General features: G+C 51.7%; 1 protein-coding gene across 1 annotated transcript in view; it reads right to left on the bottom strand.

Moving 5' to 3' along the window:
- Window positions 1-22,096, bottom strand: part of ZNF185 (zinc finger protein 185 with LIM domain) — an 89,779-nt gene that overhangs the window by 31,395 nt on the left and 36,288 nt on the right. The window contains exons 3-9 of the mRNA XM_048513803.1: window positions 20,387-20,522; window positions 18,646-18,720; window positions 14,520-14,588; window positions 13,077-13,115; window positions 12,920-12,988; window positions 8,002-8,061; window positions 4,989-5,066 (exon numbers count right to left, since the gene is read on the bottom strand). Of these exons, the coding sequence (XP_048369760.1) occupies window positions 4,989-5,066; window positions 8,002-8,061; window positions 12,920-12,988; window positions 13,077-13,115; window positions 14,520-14,588; window positions 18,646-18,720; window positions 20,387-20,522 (526 nt within the window). The remainder of the gene's footprint in view (window positions 1-4,988; window positions 5,067-8,001; window positions 8,062-12,919; window positions 12,989-13,076; window positions 13,116-14,519; window positions 14,589-18,645; window positions 18,721-20,386; window positions 20,523-22,096) is intronic.

Here is a 22,096-nt window from a genome sequence, read left to right as displayed (position 1 = left end):
GGGGGGGGGGGGGGGTGGGGGGGGGGGGGGGTGGGGGGGGGGGGGGGTGGGGGGGGGGGGGGGTGGGGGGGGGGGGGGGTGGGGGGGGGGGGGGGTGGGGGGGGGGGGGGGTGGGGGGGGGGGGGGGTGGGGGGGGGGGGGGGTGGGGGGGGGGGGGGGTGGGGGGGGGGGGGGGTGGGGGGGGGGGGGGGTGGGGGGGGGGGGGGGTGGGGGGGGGGGGGGGTGGGGGGGGGGGGGGGTGGGGGGGGGGGGGGGTGGGGGGGGGGGGGGGTGGGGGGGGGGGGGGGTGGGGGGGGGGGGGGGTGGGGGGGGGGGGGGGTGGGGGGGGGGGGGGGTGGGGGGGGGGGGGGGTGGGGGGGGGGGGGGGTGGGGGGGGGGGGGGGTGGGGGGGGGGGGGGGTGGGGGGGGGGGGGGGTGGGGGGGGGGGGGGGTGGGGGGGGGGGGGGGTGGGGGGGGGGGGGGGTGGGGGGGGGGGGGGGTGGGGGGGGGGGGGGGTGGGGGGGGGGGGGGGTGGGGGGGGGGGGGGGTGGGGGGGGGGGGGGGTGGGGGGGGGGGGGGGTGGGGGGGGGGGGGGGTGGGGGGGGGGGGGGGTGGGGGGGGGGGGGGGTGGGGGGGGGGGGGGGTGGGGGGGGGGGGGGGTGGGGGGGGGGGGGGGTGGGGGGGGGGGGGGGTGGGGGGGGGGGGGGGTGGGGGGGGGGGGGGGTGGGGGGGGGGGGGGGTGGGGGGGGGGGGGGGTGGGGGGGGGGGGGGGTGGGGGGGGGGGGGGGTGGGGGGGGGGGGGGGTGGGGGGGGGGGGGGGTGGGGGGGGGGGGGGGTGGGGGGGGGGGGGGGTGGGGGGGGGGGGGGGTGGGGGGGGGGGGGGGTGGGGGGGGGGGGGGGTGGGGGGGGGGGGGGGTGGGGGGGGGGGGGGGTGGGGGGGGGGGGGGGTGGGGGGGGGGGGGGGTGGGGGGGGGGGGGGGTGGGGGGGGGGGGGGGTGGGGGGGGGGGGGGGTGGGGGGGGGGGGGGGTGGGGGGGGGGGGGGGTGGGGGGGGGGGGGGGTGGGGGGGGGGGGGGGTGGGGGGGGGGGGGGGTGGGGGGGGGGGGGGGTGGGGGGGGGGGGGGGTGGGGGGGGGGGGGGGTGGGGGGGGGGGGGGGTGGGGGGGGGGGGGGGTGGGGGGGGGGGGGGGTGGGGGGGGGGGGGGGTGGGGGGGGGGGGGGGTGGGGGGGGGGGGGGGTGGGGGGGGGGGGGGGTGGGGGGGGGGGGGGGTGGGGGGGGGGGGGGGTGGGGGGGGGGGGGGGTGGGGGGGGGGGGGGGTGGGGGGGGGGGGGGGTGGGGGGGGGGGGGGGTGGGGGGGGGGGGGGGTGGGGGGGGGGGGGGGTGGGGGGGGGGGGGGGTGGGGGGGGGGGGGGGTGGGGGGGGGGGGGGGTGGGGGGGGGGGGGGGTGGGGGGGGGGGGGGGTGGGGGGGGGGGGGGGTGGGGGGGGGGGGGGGTGGGGGGGGGGGGGGGTGGGGGGGGGGGGGGGTGGGGGGGGGGGGGGGTGGGGGGGGGGGGGGGTGGGGGGGGGGGGGGGTGGGGGGGGGGGGGGGTGGGGGGGGGGGGGGGTGGGGGGGGGGGGGGGTGGGGGGGGGGGGGGGTGGGGGGGGGGGGGGGTGGGGGGGGGGGGGGGTGGGGGGGGGGGGGGGTGGGGGGGGGGGGGGGTGGGGGGGGGGGGGGGTGGGGGGGGGGGGGGGTGGGGGGGGGGGGGGGTGGGGGGGGGGGGGGGTGGGGGGGGGGGGGGGTGGGGGGGGGGGGGGGTGGGGGGGGGGGGGGGTGGGGGGGGGGGGGGGTGGGGGGGGGGGGGGGTGGGGGGGGGGGGGGGTGGGGGGGGGGGGGGGTGGGGGGGGGGGGGGGTGGGGGGGGGGGGGGGTGGGGGGGGGGGGGGGTGGGGGGGGGGGGGGGTGGGGGGGGGGGGGGGGGGGGGGGTTGGGGGGGGGGGGGAGGGGGGGGGAGGGGGTGGGGGGGGGGGGGGGGGGGGGGGGGTGGGGGGGGGGGGGGGGGGGGGGGGGGGGGGGTGGGGGGGGGGGGGGGGGGTGTGGGGGTGTGGGGGTGGGGGGGGTAGGGGGGGGGGGGGGGGGGGGGTGGGGGGGGCCATGCTGGCAGGGGCTGATGGGTATTGTAGTCCATGAACATCTGGAGTGCCATAGGTTCGCCACCATGGAGCTAGACTAACTTCTAAATGTTAGAGCTAGGCGGACAGAAAAGATCCTGGGCTGAGGGAGGAGTCCCGTACAAACACACATTAGTGGTTTCCACACAGCTCAAATATAATGGGCTGAGGAAGCTATTTATCCTGTTTGGGGAAAGAACTTTGCACAGGGCTCTTCCCCCAAAACAGGTTCAGCCCGTTATATTTCCCTCAACTTGGGTTTTGCACAAATCGCTAAACTAGCGATCTTTCTGGAGAAACCAAAGGAACCACGGCAACCCAGACTGTCTGCCATCGCTTCCTGGAGGGATGAAATCTCCAGCACGAATGCAAACAGGGGAAACCAGGTTCATTAATAACATGTTACACACGTTATTAGTGTGCTGCGCAGAAACCATCCTAGTATATTGTGCAGAGGGAGCCAGATATCCTCTTTCCCAGAATGCAGTTTTCTTTCTTGAGGCCTGTCCTTGGACAGGTTTAGGTTCAAGTTCTTCCGCCCATTAAAATCAGCTGAAGGGGGTTTTTTTGTTTTGTTTTTTTTAAGGCTGAAGAAGCTTTTTGTAAACATTTCAGTGACTGGTGCTGAGCTTTGCCCCACGCAGAGCTGGCACAACTGGGGTGAGTTTAAAATATGCTAATTACATTTAAATCTATGCATGCAAGATAGGATCTGCAGACTTTGTATGAATGTTGGCCTCTTTTTGTGACCTCTTTTTTTCCCCAGGGGGCAGGGATCGTCCATAGATGGCTATCATTAAGAGACAGAGGAACCGAATGTGGTGGTTCTGACCTGCCCTAACCTACACATGTTTGTTCCAATGTGGACACTGCACCTAACTGTATGGGTGTAGTCCATGTCCCCATGCTCAAGAACTCACAGAAAGCACTGTTCCTGGGCCCAGATCCTCAGTGTAAGCAGTGTGCACAGATGTGGACACGGGGAGAGAATACACTGGGGATAGGGCCAGCTTACTCAGACCCGTCCCCTGCAGGTGCATCGATCCTACTCCCACATATGTTTCTCTCACATACATATGCCCTAAGGCAGTGATGGCGAACCTATGGCACGGGTGCCAGAGGTGGCACTTGGAGCCCTCTCTGTGGGCAAGCACACACAGAGTTCATCATGTGGGGGGGTGGAAAATCACCCCCCCACACACACATCTAGACTGACCTGGGCCACTGAGCACAACATGCGTGCACCGCAGTGAGCAGGGAGAACTCAGCTGGCAGGCCTGGTGCCTGTGCTCCGGGTGGCTGGTGCCTGGGGGAAGGGGGCGCAGAGGAGGCAGAGATGCTAGAGAGGCACAAAGCAGTGCGCACGGGACATACTGGAGGCTAGAGCAGGCTGGCCCCTGCTCAAGCGGGTGGGGAGGAGGAAGAGGGAGCCATCCAGTTTTTTTCTAAACTAAAACCTCAGCGTTCAGGTTAAATTGCCGGGTTGGCACTTTGCGATAAATAAGTGGGGTTTGGGTTGCAATTTGGGCACTCGGTCTCAAAAAGGTTCGCCATCACTGCCCTAAGGTGATAAGGTCTGGATTCCATGCCCTATGAGGAGCGGCTTAGGGACCTGGGTATGTTTAGTCTGGAGAAGAGAGGGCTAAGGGGCAACATGATAGGCATGTTTAAATATTTGAAGGGCTGTCATGTTGACGAGGGAGCAAGCTTGTTTTCTGCTGCTCCAGAGACTGGGACAAGGAGTATTGGATTCAAAATGCAGGAAAAGAGATTCCACCTAAACATTAGGAAAAGCTTCCTGATGGTAAGGGCTGTTTGACAGTGGAATATGCTGCCTCGGAGTGTGCTGGAGTCTCCTTTGGAGGTTTTCAAACAGAGGCTGGGTGGCCATCTGTCGAGAGTGCTTTGATGGTGTGTTCCTGCATGGCAGGTGGTTGGACTCAGTGTCCCTTGGGGTCTCTTCCAACTCTATGATTCTATAGAAAGTGACAGAGGAAGTTCCGTTCCTCTCGCACCCGCTGTCTTTTCACTGTACAGATCAGCCCCCCTTCCTGCTTCATTAAGTTGACCAGATTGTCACCTTTTAAAACTGGGACCAGGGTGGGCATGTGCGCGGCCACAGTAGTGCACTGCCTTTTGAGGCGCTCCCCGGTTTCCCACCCTAACCGGGAGCGCCCCAGGAGGCAGTGCGGCAGCCTTCCAAAAATCGGGACAGAAAAAAAACCCACGGGACGCGGGACAAATTGGTTTAAGGCGGGACTGTCCCGCCAAAAGCGGGACGTCTGGTCACCTTGTGCTTCATATATGAATAAGTACAGACCTATGATCAAAAAATTATCTGACTCTGTCCTGCATAGTTCTTCCCTGTGCCTGAACTGAATAATTTCAGGTTGTGATGGTTTGTGTGTGATTGGATGCTTCCTTGTGAGAAAAGATCGTGAGGGTTCATATAGCCAAACCGCAGAACATTCCCAACATTTAGATTTCTACAATGAAGGAATGACGTTGCTTTGGGGGAGCACTGCAACACATTGAGTCCCCATCCACACTCTGAAGTGGTACAGAGTCGATGGGGTTGAGAACCAAGCTGTAATACAGAGGTGTCCAACTCTGGTGCTTCAGATGTTCATGGATTATAATTCTCATCAGCCCCTGCTGGCATGCCCACATCTGAAGAGCCAAAGTTGGATACCCCTGCTATGATAGAACCATTTTGTTCCTGATACTTTCTACCCAGGATCTAAACTGTAGTTATCTTAAAATAGCAGTGTGGAAAAGGGAAAAAACAGCTCCTTTTAACCATATTTGTTAAAGTTAATGGCTCAGGCATATGCACAAGGGTGGCGACTCTGACGGGATACCTCTTTTGTTGCTCATCTGGAGAAACGGGAGGATCTATGTGATCTGGAGCTGTGTCTCTCTTGACAGTGTAGGGAGCTCTGGAGCAAAAGACAGGGAAAGAGAGGCAGGTCAAAGGCTGTATTTCTTATACTGGCAGTAGACCCCAAACCAGCGATAGTGAGAAAAATTCATTAGGTACAATGGCCCCTTCCGCACATGCAGAATAATGCGCTCCCAGTTCACTTTCAATGCACTCTGCAGCTGTGTGGAATAGCAAGATCCACCTGCAAACAATTGTGAAAGTGGATTGAAAGAGCTGCAAGTATTATGAAACCCTGAGGAAGGCAATGTCATGTGCCAATACATCCAGTCCAATATATACACAATATATACATCCAGTCCACCCCCGAAACACACACATATATATAAATCGCAGTTTCCACAGGCTTAGTTTATGAGTACCACCAGTGGTGGGATCCAAAAATTTTAGTAACAGGTTCCCATAGTGGTGAGATTCAAGCTATGGCGTAGCACCAATGGGGCTGGGTGGGGCACGATGGGGGCATGGCCGGGCATTCCGGGGGCAGGGCATTCCTGGGCAGGGCTGTGGCAAGGACGCAGCCGCTGCGTCGGTCCTTGGGTGGGAAACGAATGCACGCAGGAGCAGGCTGCCAGGCACACTGGTGCATGACTAGCCCAAGGTCACCCAGCTGGCGTGTGTGGGAGTGTACAGACTAAACTGAATTCCTCAGATAAGCCTCCACAATTCAAGCGGCAGAGCTGGGAATCAAACCCGGTTCCTCCAGATCAGAGTGCACCTGCTCTTAGCCACTGCTCTTAGCCACTACGCCACTGCTGCTCCTGTTGGTATGCCTCTCTGGTAAGAAATATCTTTTCATTCCGGCAGAGTGAGTGGAGTTTACCCAGGCATGTGAGTGAGCTTGGAGCCCATTCACACTAATAAGAGGAGTCTTCATTAATGAACTCCATTTCGGATAGAAAACTGGCGAGATGGGTTCTCTATTCTAATCTAACTAGCCGGATGGTGAGGGATGCTGTCTGTATCTCTCTGCACCCATTGTGCGAGATGGAGGAGTGCGTGCAAGAATGAAGGAGAATGGAGGAAAACAGGAAGTTCCCTGAGAGTTGCAACCTACATATCATAAGGATGGCGTCAGAGCAGTAGAGAAAAGGTGCCCAGCGTCTTGACGCCCTCTAGCTATCTGTCTCACTGATCAGCACCCCTCTGTCACTGAGGGGGGAGACAGGTGCAACCCTTCACTTCCAACATAACCAACCTACCTCCAAGCTATAATTTGTCCCTCTGAAATCTCTCCTCAGGCTGCTAAATGGTTCTTTAACTGCCATGTGACCCCCTGAGCTAGTGTATTCTAGTAACTGAGAAGGCAAGAATGTCCCTGGTTCAAATCTTGCCCCAGGTGAGTAACCATTAGGTGGCCTGAAGCCAGCCATTGACTGCATTCTGACATAACAACAAGCTGTAATTTGCTGTTACGAGAACATGCCTTGGAAGTCCTTGGTTTCTCTCACTCCCCCTTTCTCTTCCTGTCAGCAGCTGAGGACTGTGGGGCTTTAGGATTTTTGAGTGAAAAATAATAAAAATCATCTTTTCCCCACTGTGCTATTGCTTTTTTCCTCTTCTTTGCATTGGTGCCCCCTGCACTTGTAACAAACCAGAGTTTCTCATGGCACCTGAACCACAAACTATGGTTTGTTTCCTTTCAATCAGGATTTCAGATCAGGATTAAACCACTGCCAAAAGCCAAGGTTAAACTGCAATTCGATCATGGAACAAGAAACAAACTTTAGTTTGTGATTCGGATAAGATAGTAAGGTTGCCAGCTGCATGCTGGGAAATACCTGGAGATTTTGGGGGTGGACCCTGAGGAGGCCAGGGCTTGCGGAGGGAAGGGACTTCAATGGGGCATAACGCCACAGAGTCCACCTTCCAAAGCAGCCATTTTCTCCAGGGGAATTTGTCACCTGGAGATCAGTTGTAATTCCATGAGATCTCCAGACGCCGCCTGGAGGATGGCAACCCTACTTGACAGCAAACTATGGTTTGCAGAGAACCTAGATGTCTTCAGTCTCCAAGATGCATGTGCGAGGAAGACAAGGGAATGGAGGAAGGAAGAAGCGCACCAGCCTAAGGTTCATTCTTGTAATGAAAACCATGACTTACTGTTAGATGTGAATGCAAATACAATCACCGATTAATCCTAGCTTCCTGTCCCATATTTTGAGTGAAGACTATCTAGGAAGGTATATTTTATCCTACCCTTTTTCCAAGGTGTACTTTGCTCTCCCTTCAGGCCAGGGACGTAGGTAAGGGGGGATTCATGGGTTCAACCCCCCCCCCCATTACGTGTCTAAAGTGCCTCCCCGACCCGTGCCCCCCGTACTCCCCCCGCCAGCTGGACTCCCAGCCGGCAGCTGGCAGTCCCTTATGCCCTTCCCTCCAGGGAAACCAGAAGAGACTGCGGTCCCCAGGCTTGGAGAGCTGCTTTTATAAGCACTGAGGCTGGGGCTCGGGGGTGGGGCCACTCCCCTACCCACCCCGCCCCATGAACCCACCCCACAAAAAATGTATACCTATGTCACTGCCCTTTGCCATTTTATCTTCACAACGATCCTGTGAGGTTGGCAAGGCTAAGAGAGGAAGCCTGGCCAAAGGTCCCCCTCCACCACAGTGGGAGAATCTGAACCAGCCTGACACTCTGTCACTCCACACTGGCTCGCAGGGCTACATAAAGCTGATTATTTCACAGCTTGGGGATCAAACGTGAGAGATGTTCAAATGAGAATTATGCCAACTATGCTTGAAATATGCCTCTCCTTTTCCCTCTTTGAACAGATTTTAAGCCAAGTCCTCCAACTGCTCTTTGAATTCATAGGATTTTAAAGAGCAGTTTGAGGGCTTTGGCGTACGCCTGCTTTGACCCACGAGGATCAGGATTCTTCTGCTTCGGGATTCTTCATTAATGAGAGGAAAACCCTGATTGGCACACTCACAGTTTCTTATAATCTTCAGTTGACATCTTGTATCCAAGAGTAGAGCTGGCATTCTTGGCACTGAAAGCAAAAATACCCAAAGATCATCAGAAACTTGGACCACCCACCAGGCTTATCGTCTAAAGCAGTGGTGGCGAACCTTTGGCACTCCAGATGTTATAGAATACAATTCCCATCAGCCTACCCAGATGTTATAGAATACAATTCCCATCAGCCTACCAATTGGCCATGCTGGCAGGGGCTGATGGGAATTGTAGTCCATAACATCTGGAGTGCCAAAGGTTCGCCACCACAGGTCTAAAGTGGCACCCATTGTAGAACAAGGAATTTGGACAGGTTGCAGTTTTAAACAACTGTGATTCGGATCGTAGCATTCTGAGCTCCTCTACTTCTCCCGAGTCATGAGAAATTCCAGGAATAATTCTGCCAGGATTTCAGAGGGTAACCATGTTGGTCTATAGTAGAACAGTTAGATTTAAATCCAGTAGTACCCGAGAGACCAACAAGATTTTTGAGGCCTGCATCCTATCACTGCACTGTGCAGTTTCAAACAGTGGTGGGATCCAAACATTTTAATAACAGGTTCCGATGGTGGTGGGAATTCAAACAGTGGCGCCGCCGCACACACGCACCTCCAGTCCCTATTGGGCAGGGAGGCTGCTTTAGTAACCCCTTCTCGGCACTCAGCAAAAATTAGTAACCACTTCTAGAGAAGTGGTGAGAACTGGTTGGATCCCACCTCTGGTTTCAAACCTTCCTCTGGTCCAAGGAGACTTCCTCTGACTTAAGTGGTTCTCTCTCCAGCAGAAGAAAAATGAGCCACTTAAGCTTTTTAGCTTGCAGAACTTCCTCCAGCCTAAGGTAGGATACAGTACCCTATAGTTCCCATGGTTAAATTTGAATTTTACATCACTACCTTTAACCCTTTGTTTGCTGCTTTACATGGCACTTTAATCTTGCTTTTTTCAACTTCCTCCCGCTACTTCCCAAACTCACAGATATATGCCTGCCCCATGAGGACTCATATGTATCTGATGGGTTCAGTCTAGTGCATGAAAGTTTGGTGGTGAGAGCCAGCGTGGTGTAGTGGTTAAGAGCAGGTGGATTCTAATCTGGAGAACCGGGTTTGATTCCCCACTCCTCCACCTGAGTGGCAGAGGCTTACCTGGTGAACCAGATGTGTTTCCACCCCCCTGCATTAATGCTGGGTGCCCTTGGGCTAGTCACAGTTCTTTGGAACTCTCTCAGCCCTACCTACTTCACAAGGTGTCTGTTGTGGAGAGAGGAAGGGAAAGGAGCTTATAAGCCACCTTGAGTCTCCTTACAGGAGAGAAAGGTGGGGTATAAATCCAAATTTCTTCTTCTTGAATGCTGTCAAGTCACAATCTAGCCAACGTATGGTGGCCTTGTAGGGTTTTCATGGCAAGAGACAAACAGAGGTCATTTGCCATTGCCTGCCTCTGCACAGCAACCTCGGACTTCCTTGGTAGTCTCCCATTCATATCAACCAGGACTGACCCTGCTTAACTTCCAACATCTGACAAGATTTAGGCTACCATGGGCCATCCAGGTCAGGGCTCACAGTGGATGTGTGGTGCCCCCTGCTGGCAAGGATCCTGGGCTAGCTGCTCCTCCCGATTGTTCCTCAAAGCCTCAGAAGTGGAGAGGAGGACTCACTGGTCGCCTCTCCCTTGTGGTCTGGGCAGCTTCCCAGTTCTACAGGGATTCCCAGGCAGTAACTTTCTTCCCTAGCCTCCAGCCCTTCCTACTCTGATAGAGGTGGTTCTGCCCCGAGGGCCAATCCCTTCACTCAGGGCTTCTGGACTGGGCCAAGCCTGCCCTGCCAAGCCTGCACAGCCTTATGGGCTGTGCTGCTTGTCTCTTCAGGCTGGGCTCCACCCCGTTCGGTACCTTCCCTGATGCCAGGACCTGCAGCTGCATCCCGGCCTGTAATGCTGTGGCCTGACAGCTCCATGTGCTGCTCTACAGCTCCTTCCCCCTCGTGGGCAAGTCTGATCACCCTTGATGTGGAGAAGCTGGGAAAGATGGTGTGGAGCTGCTCTTGGGAGCCATGGGGCGCTCGGCATCATCTCCTGAGGCGTGTGTGCTCCCAGGCGGCTTTCAAGAGCCACAGGATGCTTGGCACTGGCTCCCTCAGGCAGGGGTGCTCCCGTCTTGCCTCCAAGAGTTGAGCCATGGGGCACTCGGTGCTAGGTCTGCGAGGTGTAGAAGCTCCCAGACTGCCTCCAAGAGCCACAGGGCGTTTGGTGCCAGCCAGCTCTGTGAGGCGTTGGGGGGGGGGGACTCACAGGCTGTCTCTGGAAGCTGAGGAGGTATTCCTGAGGAGGTATTCCTGGCCACTGCCTCGGGGCAGCATGCTTATGATAGACCAGTGATGGCGAACCTTTTCGAGACCAAGTGCCCAAATTGCAACCCAAAACCCACTTATTTATCGCAAAGTGACAACACGGCAATTTAAGCTGAATAACCCCCTCGAGCCTGCTGTAGCTTCCAGCAAGTCCCACATGCGCCGCTCTGCGCCTCTCTAGCATCTCTGCCGCCTCTGCCCCCCTCTCTCCCCGGGCAGCAGCCACCTGGAGCACAGGCACCAGGCCCGCCAGCTGAGTCATTCCTTCTCGCTGAGGTGAACACACATCAAATCTAGCAGTCCAGGTCAGCCTAGATGTGTGTGGGGGGGCAATTCCCCCCCTACATGATGAACTCTCTGCGCGCGTGCCCACAGAGAGGGCTCTGAGTGCCGCCTCTGGCACCTGTGCCATAGGTTCGCCACCACTGTGATAGACTGAAAATACGTTGGTCTTTAAAGTGTCACACAGCTCCTGTTTTTTTATGTATTGTAGAATAAGATTTCATTCATTTTTATGGTGAGATTCCTTTCCCCCCTGTGCTTTGTAAAAATTGCTTCATTTACAAATATACACATGGGAAATTATTGGAAACCAAGAAGCCCACCCACAAGGCAGCAGGTCTGTCACCCAGAGAGGAAGAGATCCCCCCACACAGGTACACACTGTTCAGTTGATTCATGGCTCTGACCCGTTTTTAGCTTTGTTACTTCCAAACTCACACTGCAGATGGCCCTTGTGCCTGCGGGCACACAAGCATGTGCACGTACACACAGCTGCTCCCTCCCCTCAGGTTGGGTGGGAGGAGTCAACCTCTCCCAGCTCGGATACCTCCTTTAATAAGAGAGCTGTCTGGAAGCCGTCTCCTGAAAATTAGCCCCTTTTGAGAAAACATCTGCAGCCATTAAGAAGAAGAGTTGGTTTTTATATCCCTTTTTTCTTTATTGTAGGCAGTCTCAAAGCAGCTTACAATCGCCTTCCCTTCCCCTCCCCACAACAGACAACAGACACCTTGTAAGGTGGGTGCGGATGAGAGAGTTCTGAGAGAGATCTGTCACTGGTCCTAGGTCACCCAGCAGGCTTCATGTGCAGGAGTGGGGAACTGAACCTGGTTCTCCAGATTAGAGTCCACCACTGTTAATTGCTGGGCCATCCTGGCCCTCAAAGAACATTAACATTCTATGGTCGAAGGCTCTGACTCACCATTGGCTGCCACTTTCTCCAGGATCTCGTGGGTCCTTGAATAAGAGAGATACCTGAACCATCTTCATACAATTAGCTCCCATTGAGAAACCATTTACAGACACTAAGGAATATTAACGTTGTGTTGCCCAAGCCCCACAACTCGTCATAATGATAGAACCCCTTCGGGAGCAAAACGTTTTGGGGGATATAGGCTTTTGAGAGTCAAAACTCCTTTTGATAGCGACCACTGGGTTGACATGTCTAAGGAAGGGAAGGGTGACGTTTTAGAAGCTTCTACCAAAGAAATGTTGTAGGACTCTAAGGGGCTACTGGACTTGAATGTAGCTGTTCTACTACAGAAAAAAAAAGTTCAAATCCCGTATAATGCAACCAAACAAAGCAAAACAAAAAACAAAAAAACCCAACAGCACTGTTCTGCTGGCTACAGTAATGTGCATACTATGTGAATATACATGTGAGATGTTTAATTTAATTTGCAGCTAGCCAACATGAAATAATAACAGCGACAAAGCAATCCAAATTATGAATATACTAAACTGTCCTCAAAAGACCAAGATGTATGATCCTTACATAGTCCATACGAGACCAAGGGCGTTTCCCCACTCACAAGGATCCCCCTATGCCGCGCGCTGCTCTCAGCAAGCGGCATCCCTGGCGCGCGCCCGGGCGTCCCTGCCGTTTTCTCAGCACCAGGGATGCCGCGCGCTGAGGGGGTGCAACAGCGGCAGAGTCGGGGCGGCTGCGCTGTCGCCGCCCCTGTCATGGGGAGTGCAGGGAGACCCCGTGCTACTTGAGGAGAGTAGCGCGGGGCTTAAGGTAAGTGGGGAAAGGCCCCAAGATGAAGATTTGTGTATGATGAACAATCCCCAAGACAATTTTCCCGGTAGTTATTCCCTGTTTTGTAGGGCAGAAGCTTCCATTTCTTCAACCAATAAGTTGAAACACTGCCTTGCCCAAAGAAATTGCCCAAAGAAGGAATCATTGCACGCAAAAAATACTTTCAAGCTTATTTTCAAAGTATTAGCACGTCCTGCTCCGTCTGGGCAGCAAACACAGTCTGACTGATGCTGCAATATATTCTTTCCATTATTTGGATCACTTTGTCATTGCTATTTTTTCATGTGGTTCATAGCTGCGCTTTAAGTTAAATATCTCCCATGTATATTCACACAGCATAGGGATTACTGTAGCTGACTGTTCTACTGCAGACCAACGTAGCCAAAACCCATCTTGACAAGACTCAAGCGCAGCAGTCATTCAAGTAGTCATCTTGCAGTTATAGGGGTCCATGAGAACATCAATATGAAAAGCCATTGGGTGTTAAGGGGCAACCCAACCAGACTAACCTCTTCTGTAAGCCATTGGAGACGTTGTTTGAAGGAGCATTCTTATCAACCGTCTTGGTAAAAACTCCTCTGCAGGGACGAGAGAAGGAAAGTTAACTCCAACGAGCCACATTTCCCATCAGCCCCTTTCTTGCCCTTTTCATTTTGGTAGATTTACCTGATAAGATAACCAGAAGGTGATGTTGTGTGGTGGGACCTGAATGGAGAACAAAAATAAATGTTTTCCATAATGGATAAAAAAAGATGTTAATAGTGCCTTCCTGAACAGAATTACATCAAGGGGCTCAGGAGGGTATAACACTGCTTAGGATGGAACAGCAAGTCCTTGGGCTTCTCCATTGGAGAAATAAATCCACAGTGGAGGAAACAATCCCAGGTGTTCACCCCTGAAAAAGGTCTGTTGTTGGCGGACCACAGTATTGTCCCAGCGTTCAAAATGCAGGAGACCTTTTGCAGTTCCACTAGGATGGTGGCAAGGGTTCCACAGCTGGCTACTCAGATTCCACAGGCTCCTACTGGACAGCACCCATGCCATCTCTAAAGACCTCCACTGTTTTACGGAAGTTTAATCGTTGTGTTTTATTCTCAGTCCTTGCAATAAGAACTTTCATAGGGCATGAACTCTCTGCACTGAACAGTAGAAGTGCTGGTACTGCCACTTAAAAGAAAATCCAGTTGTGTACACCAATAACATTCCCAGCATTCCTACATTTCAGGACTCTCTTTTATTGTCCTTTATAGACGGTATGTTGCCTGTTGTCAGTGTTGAAGCAGGGCTGCTGCAGTTCTCCTGTCTCTGTTGTTAAAAGGAAATGTGCCACACACACACACACACACACACACACACACAGACACACACAAACATAACCTTATCCCTGTTTCAGCATGGCTTCTACCCCACCCTGTCTACAGACCAAAGACTGTAGAGTGGGGTCGATTGTTGTGCATTAGTCTGCTAAGCTTTAAATGGAGCCCATCCAAACTTTGATTAATTGTCAAAGTGGGGAAACTTCCATAGGAGGAAGAGTCTACAGCATAAGTGTCAAACTCAGACCCGCCAGATGTTCATCGACTATCATTCCCAGCAGCCCCTGCTTGCATGGCCAATTGGCCCTGCTGGCATGGGCTGATGGGAATTGTAGTCCATTAACACCTGGAGGGCCTGAGTTTGACACCTATGGTCTACACCAGGGGTTTTCAAACAATGGCCCTCCAGATGTTCATGGACTACAATTCCCATCAGCTCTGCCAGCATGGCCAAGTGATAGGGCTCATGGGAATTGTAGTCTCTGAACATTTGGAGGGCCATAGTTTGAAGACCCCTGGTCTACACTCTACAGGGTTCTGTAAGGATTGTCCAAATACCAAAGACCAAAAAAGTTGTCATTTTCTTACATTACTTTGCCAGCTTTCTACAGTTTGACCTTCCTGCTTATCAAGGCATGAAAAAATTCACACCAGCGCCCTCTACATTGAGCAGCACATACTGAAATGCGCAGATATAACACGCAGCTCAAAATATTTTCGAATCTAGATCTAAGGAGGGTTATCTTTCCGACTAAGTTGTAGTGTATTTCTGGCCATGCAAAAGGCAACTTACTTTTTGGGAGGTTGTTTTGCCACAGGGAACGGTTGTTCAGACTGAGAAGACAGTTCCTCAAAGACTGCCCTGGAAGAACAGAAAAACAATATCACCAGAATAAGGATATCAACAAAACGGAAGCATAAAGCATCGCAAATGCATGACAGAAAAGGTATGCTATGATGTTGTGTCAAGAGAAGAGACCATTTTTATGTAAACAGAGACTCGCTAAGCAGCCTTCGATTGCTGGAAGGTTGCAGAGCTATCAGCTGCTGAATGAAGCACGTCAACATCTGGCCACTGAGTTCAGCCCAGCCTCCTTTGACAGGTAGGCACTGCCCAAGTGTTTAAACAGAGACTTCCCCCAGCTTTGCTACCTGAAATTGAGACTTCAGGGGCTGGATGGATCTGAGGCCTTCTAAATCCAAAGCATGTGCTATATCAATGGATGATGGCCACTCTGTGTCTGGATGGGGCAAGGAGAAAGCTTTCTTGCATGATAGCATATTGGTGTGTAGGTAAGCCTGTTATGTTTCCTTCTTGAACAAAGGGAAATAGATCAAAGGCCATTAAGTAAGCATGAAGCTATGCAGAAGCTTAGAGGCCATAATCTCTTCACTGCACACACCATTATGACAGTCCCATTAAAATACGGAACATTCCAATCCAGAAAGCTCTTTTGGCAAGTGTCTAATCCAGACGTGCAGAGTAGAAAGAACAAGGTCCCAGAGCAAACCAGTGATCTGGTTCTGATTTTGCTTCTAGAAAGGGCAACACAGATATTGATGGCTGTCTAATTTTATCCTAAGAACTAGAAGGTTAGAAAATATCTGCCATCACACTTGATGGCCTTTTCTGCATGCACAGATTTTCCCAGTGGTCAAACCATGTGTCTTTGAAAAAAAATTGTGAAATTATTCCACACCACGTCCTTTCTCTGTGTCGTTTTGGGCTCCCTCCTGCTTATCTCCACAATTGCATTTATTTCACACACTACCGCTAAAAATGTATTATTCCTGATGATGGTGGGATGTCATCTCTCCCACCCCCTTTTTTTCCCCTTCTGTCCAAATGCTCTATTGTTTCTGTGCAGTTACATTTGAAAAGGCTGTCAGGGTACCTTATACAACCCTGGGGATGAAATCCACCAAATCCATGTCCAGTAATGCTGCCACCAGCCCTTTGATCTATCCCATCAATCAGAAACTAACAGGTAAACTTCCAGTCTTTCCAGGAGTACAAACAAGAATGTCAGTCTTACGAGACGGTCCACCTGCAGAATGAACTGCCCCAAAATAGCTAACCTGACAGTTTGTAGCCAAGGGAGTCAGGACAAGATTTAGATTGAAGCCAGCTGAAGTCAGAAACAACTTCAAATATGATTTTTAATACATTTCTTGTGCAAATTTAATACATTTCTTGTGCAAATTGTGTAAAAATACAAATAAGAGAACATTGACAGTGAGGAATAAAACACAGAAACCTACTCTCAAGGAACTACCGTGTTTCCCCAAAAATAAGACAGTGTCTTATATTAATTTTTGCTCCCAAAGATGCACTATGTCTTATTTTCAGGGGATGTCTTATTTTTCTGTGTTCTGTTCGTCGGGCATGCTTCCAAACAAAACCTTTGCTACGTCTTACTTTCGGGGGATGCCTTATATTTCGCACTTCAGCAAAACCTCTACTACGTCTTATTTTCAGGGGATGTCTTATATTCGGGGAAAACAGGGTAGCTACATAATAACTGAACTGGTTCAGAGCCAAAGTCAGAGCAAGATCTCACCAAGACCAGGCTGTTCTTCAGCTTGCAAAGAGACCACTCAATCCAGAGCAAAATTCCGATGTGTCAGGCAGCCAGAGCTTCTGGCACACTTATCAAAAACCAAAATGGTGAATCTAGGAACCTGTTGTAAGGCTCAAAGAAGCCCAAATTGCTAGGTCTGGTAAACTGTCCTTGCAGCAAACAGTTGAGGTGGTCAGCAAACAGCTGAGATGACCACTCAAATGGATGCTTCATAGCCTAAGGGGCTTTCCGCACTACAGAAGGGAGCTAAGGTTGACTCGGTTCCCTTCAGTGGGGGGCGATTCCAGGCTGTCCGCACAGCAACTTACTTGGCCCCCTGGAACCGAGCTAAGTGGGCGGGATCATCTTGGTGCCTGTTTCACTCCTCGATCATGATTGGAGCTTGTGTTACCATGGGAAACGGGAGTGTTCTTTTTTTTACAGTTTTTACAGTTTACAGTTTACAGTTACATGCCCGCCACAACTCTCCCATTCTGCGAATGCCACAAAAGCTGCTCCTGATTGGTTGAATGGATGAGGTGTTGTTTCGATGCGTCCGTACTTCGAAACTTTGAAGCGGTATCAACCTTGTTCCAGCAGAAAGGTGCAGTTCATAACTGCGACAGGGATGTCGCAGTTCTGAGGGGAGGGGGGAACTGAGACAAAACAACGTTGAGCTCAGTTGCAGTGCGGATGCACTGAGGTGAACTTAGATAGAAACCAGTACAACCCTGTCAGTGCAGAAAGCCCCTAAGATAGTTACGTACTAAATTGCTGTCCAGGTGACCTTAAGGGTCATGGTGTAAAATACAAGACATGTGCTCTGCAGCCATAAACCCTCCTTTCTTATGATTACAATAATTTAATAAGCTTAATTGCCTGGAATGCGGCGCCAGTTTTTATGACTGATGATGACTGATGACTGATGTTTTTATGACTGATGCACAGAACCATATTTTTAAGTTCTAACATTTGGGGTTCTTATCAGTTGGCAGAAGGTCAGAACTCTGTGGTATTTTGTTAATGCACAGCACAGTTGAATTCTCTCTTATATTTTATATCAGGTCCCAGCCTAAACCAGGCTTTGAAAGAATAAGAAACCACAGTACATCTCAGTTTCTTGGCAGCCACAATTAAAAAATGTCTCAACCTCCATCTCTACTATTGAGAACTACCGAGCAAAAACAACTCCTGGAGCAGGCACCATTACCTGAAGGAAAAGAAACACATCTCCCTTCCCCTGCCACAAAAGAATCACATTTTTCAGCAAATCTGATCTGTCCCTGATTACATGCAGCAATTACTCCTTGTACTCTTTTCAATTGCCCACAGTTTGAAAATCACTTTCTGCCCTAAAATTACACCTGTAGTTCAATATGAAATTGACAAAGCTGGTCCAATCAACCAGTTTATATCTCTGCCTTAATGCTAACATCACAAGTTCTATATGAAATTGACAAAGGTGATCCAATCAACCATGCTAGTTTGTATCTCTGCCATCACTAGTTCAATATGACAAAGAGAATTTAAAAAAAATTGCTTTTGACAATGGAGGAGGAGGGAGAGGAGAAAATGGTTGAAGGTGAGATTAGGGTGTAGATAAGGGCCAGGCGTTTGCACAAAATGGAAGCAACCCGCCCCCCCACCACCTACTGGAGCAGGCACCATTACCTGATGGGAGCCACCCAAGCACACAAACTTTAAGAACCATATTTTTCAGCAAGATTAGAGTTGGTGCAGACACTGGTTTCTCTTCAGATTGTATACATCTTTCGCCTTTTACTAAGGATTTCAGTGGATTAGAGCTGCAGTAACACACAATCATTACTGCAATAGTCCCTTGTCAATTTCCTCCTACAAAAGCAACTTTCCTTGTCAATTTCACTGCTGATATAATCGACCTGGCTTGGATCTGTGATCTAGCTTTACATCACTAGTGCAATACAACAAAGAGGGAGGGGAAATTAAAAATTTATTTTAAAAACAGAGGATGACGGGGGAGAAGAAAAGGGGAAGTTGGGCAACTACATGGGGGCATGGAAAAGTGCCAGGTATCTGGTAGGGTGGAGAAATTGTTTTAACATAATCATAAGCTCAAAAAAGGTGGCTCAGAAACAGATTTTTTAAAAAAAATGTGGTAAAAGTGCTTGGGAAAACAATGGAGGAAAAATGAAGGGAAAACATTTCCGGGACAAAGTGGAGGAAAGATGTGCAGAATTAAAAGGGGGAAAACCATAACATTGAGTGGCAAAATACATTATAAACGATTCATGTGGGAAAGGGCACATCGAGCATCCCTAATGGATAGTTCCCTTCCAATCATGAAGGAGGTGAGGTCCGCAAGATGTCCTCAATCACCTGTGATTTAGAGGTGAAACTTTTGGTGAGATAGATGCTCTCTCGCTGGTCTTCCTGCTCCGTAATGGTGAATGCCTGACAGGAAGGATAAAGAGGAGAAGAAAGAGAAAATAAATATATTACTACAATAACAAAACTGTTCAAACATGCTTTTTTCTTGAGTTGGACACCAGCATTTCTGGTGAACAAACTTGTTTGTGTGGCATGAGAGTTTGGAAGCCCACAGGACTTTAGTGAGTTACTTTGCTTGAAGGGTTCAATGCTGCTAAGGCCAAGGTACACTTAGGTTGTTTCCGCATGGTCAAAATATCTGTCTGGGCTGAGCAAGAAAAATATCCCTGTGCAGCTGTAATGTTCAACGGTTCCCGGTCCTCAAGCAGGTTTGCCCCACGATATTTCCCTCATCCCTGGGTATTCAAAAAACACTAAATTGGTGGTTCTTTTCAAAACTCCTGGGGTGAGCCTGCTAGAGACTGCAACCATGCAAACACCAATCAGGAGCAGAACCGGTTAATTTTCCCGCCCAGCCTCCTGATCTCACCGCTTGATGTTCATTCAAGCTGCCACTCAAAAACAACAGCCAATCAGAATGGGGGACGCCGGGAATGCTTAGATATACTTGCAGCTTGCAGCTGCCATTCCGAAACAACAGCCAGTCAGAACGTGGGACACCAAGCATGCTCAGATATGCTTGCAATGTAAATACAGAAATCCGGGGCTCTTGCAAAAGAAATTGGAGTTGTTCCTCATGGACTTCACTGGATTCCTTCACAAAATGGGCAGCCATGTGAATGGAAAAACCAGAATTAAAAAGACCAGGATTATAAGGAACTGGTGCTACACAGGTATGATTCTGCCATGCGAAAACTTAGCCTAAGGGTCAGAATTTAGGAAAACTCTTGCAGATGCATGAACAGCTCTTCCCAGCATCTTTTCAAACTCAGTTGCATCCATCTATTGCAGTGGTTGTCAACCTGGGGGTAGTGACCCCATTCACAGGGGTCGCCTAAGACCATCAGAAAACGGTCTTTTTATATTTTATATATACCAATTTTATGGTTGGGGGTCACTACAACATGAGGAACTGTATTAAAGGGTTGCGGCATTAGGAAGGTTGAGAACCACTGATCTATTGTGTAGTGCTGAAGTTAAGATGTTGAACTAGAATCTGGGAGAGTCTGGTTTAAATTCCCCCGCTTTCATAAAATTAATTGAGTGGTCCAATCATTCTCTCCTATTACACAGGGTTGCCATGGAGATGAAATGTGAAAGAAAGAAATGTGTATGCTACTCTACATCCCTACATTGGTCCTGTGCTTTGGGAAGGACGCAGTTTGTGGACTATGTTGGGGACTGCCAAACAAATTGACCTGTGACCTCTGGCATAACTAGTGTGACCCTCAGAGCAATTCAAACAGGTGAATCATTAGGAAGTCAATGATCCTAGCTATGTCTGCACTTCCAGAGAACTATCTTCATTGCTTCAGATGGTCAATGACTTGCCAACCTTCTTCCAAGAGATATTGGCTGGCCTCTTGTAATCAGGACTGTGCGTAAACCATGGAACTCCGCACAATTCAGAGTATGTTGCTTGAGCCCTTAAAAACTTCTCTTTGGAATGCAAAGATGAGATGGAGATGTTGTTATCCTATGGCAGCTTCTCAATAGGTAGAGACTCGATCATGGCAGATGGAGCCACAATCACACGAGCGAATCCTGGTGAGTGGCTGTTTCTACTCACAATGGACTGTGGTTCTTTTCCTCCTCCGAATCCGATTTCTTCTGAATCCAGCTCTTGTCACTTCTGAGTGTCGTCTTCACTTTCATCTGGGTGAGGAGCTTCTTCCGGTCTTCCTCGCTGGGTACAATGGCGCCATCTGTTGAACAGACAAAGAAGAACATAAGAACATAAGAACAAGCCAGCTGGATCAGACCAGAGTCCATCTAGTCCAGCTCTCTGCTACTCGCAGTGGCCCACCAGGTGCCTTTGGGAGCTCACATGCAGGATGTGAAAGCAATGGCCTTCTGCGGCTGTTGCTCCAGATCACCTGGTCTGTTAAGGCATTTGCAATCTCAGATCAAAGAGGATCAAGATTGGTAGCCATAAATCGACTTCTCCTCCAGTTGTGGACAGTTGGAGCAGACAGTTCAGCAAGCTATTTGTTGGCCTTAAAAGCAAAGCAGGATCAAACCATTGAGTCCTGTATTCCGGTTCCAACATGCCCAGCCAGGGGCTTCCAAAAGGCCCGCAAGCAGGGCATGAAAGCAACCGTCCTCTTCCACTCTTTGCTGCCCAGCATTTGCTTATCCAGAAGTAGATTGTTTCTAAACATGGTTGTTAAATTTAGCTGTTACGGGTGATGATGGACCTATCACGCTTTTAAACAGGTTATCACTGATGCCTTACCTCTTCGATACAAGTCATTCTGAATGTAGGAGAACATTTACATTAATGCGATACAATGCTCTCCTGTCAACATGGATAAAAAGAAAATACAAGAAGCTCCCATTTCGGGAATGTTATGTGTATTTGTCAGGATGGAAATATAGAGGCAACCCAACATGTGATATTTGATTGTGGTATTATATAATCAAATCCGCCAAGGATTATTACTACCCATACTGCCAGATTTTATAGAACTGATGGCAAAAGGGATGGCAAAAACGCCGTCCCCAGGGAGCTGTTCGCATGGGGGGCGCAGCTGCTTTGCAGCCACGCCGCCCTCGCGCCTCCCGAGCAGCACGAGGCTGCTGTTTCCCAACCTCGCTCTCCGAGTGAGGTTTTTGGGAAACAGCGGCTTCCAAATGCTGCCGTTCGAACAGCAACGGCTGGAAGGCGCCAACCCTCCCCCCCATCCTTATCAACTTACCTTCCCTGCAACCATCCGGCACACCCCCCCCCCCCCCCCTGCCCTGTGACTCCGGTGTGGTCGCACAGGGCAGGGGGGCATGTCCCCTGGCCTCGGCGACGCGCCGGACGGTCGCAGGGAAGGTAAGTCAATCGGGCGACGGCACAGCACGGCGCCGTCGTCCCGGTAGTTTCTGGGACCGTTCGTGCGAACGTACATGACGCCGACCCAACCCCCACCGTGGCCGTGCGGAAACGGCCAATGTGTTGTTGAAGGCTTTCGCAGCCAGAATCACTGGAGGTTTGAGGGGTTTCTGGGCTTTATGGCTCTGTTCCAGTAGCATTTTCTCTTGACATTTTGCCTGAATCTGTGGTTGGCATCTTCAGAGGATGTGATCGTAGTAAAGTTACTGCCATCAAGTTACTACCATCAGATCCTCTGAAGATGCCAGCCACAGCTAAGGGGAATTCTTTTGGATAGGAACAATGAGCTGTCTTAGAAAGTTGCTAAATAGGCAAGGTTGGCCCTCAAGTGCAGAAGCACCTGGCTGAATTTTTACTAGGGAAACGAATTATTTTATGGCCCACAGAATATTATTATGA

Source organism: Sphaerodactylus townsendi, linkage group LG13 (genome assembly GCF_021028975.2).
Source record: "Sphaerodactylus townsendi isolate TG3544 linkage group LG13, MPM_Stown_v2.3, whole genome shotgun sequence".
In the NCBI taxonomy this organism is placed as follows: domain Eukaryota; kingdom Metazoa; phylum Chordata; class Lepidosauria; order Squamata; family Sphaerodactylidae; genus Sphaerodactylus; species Sphaerodactylus townsendi.
Note: the sequence above shows the minus strand (reverse complement) of the source record. Positions and strands in the feature narration are given on the sequence as shown.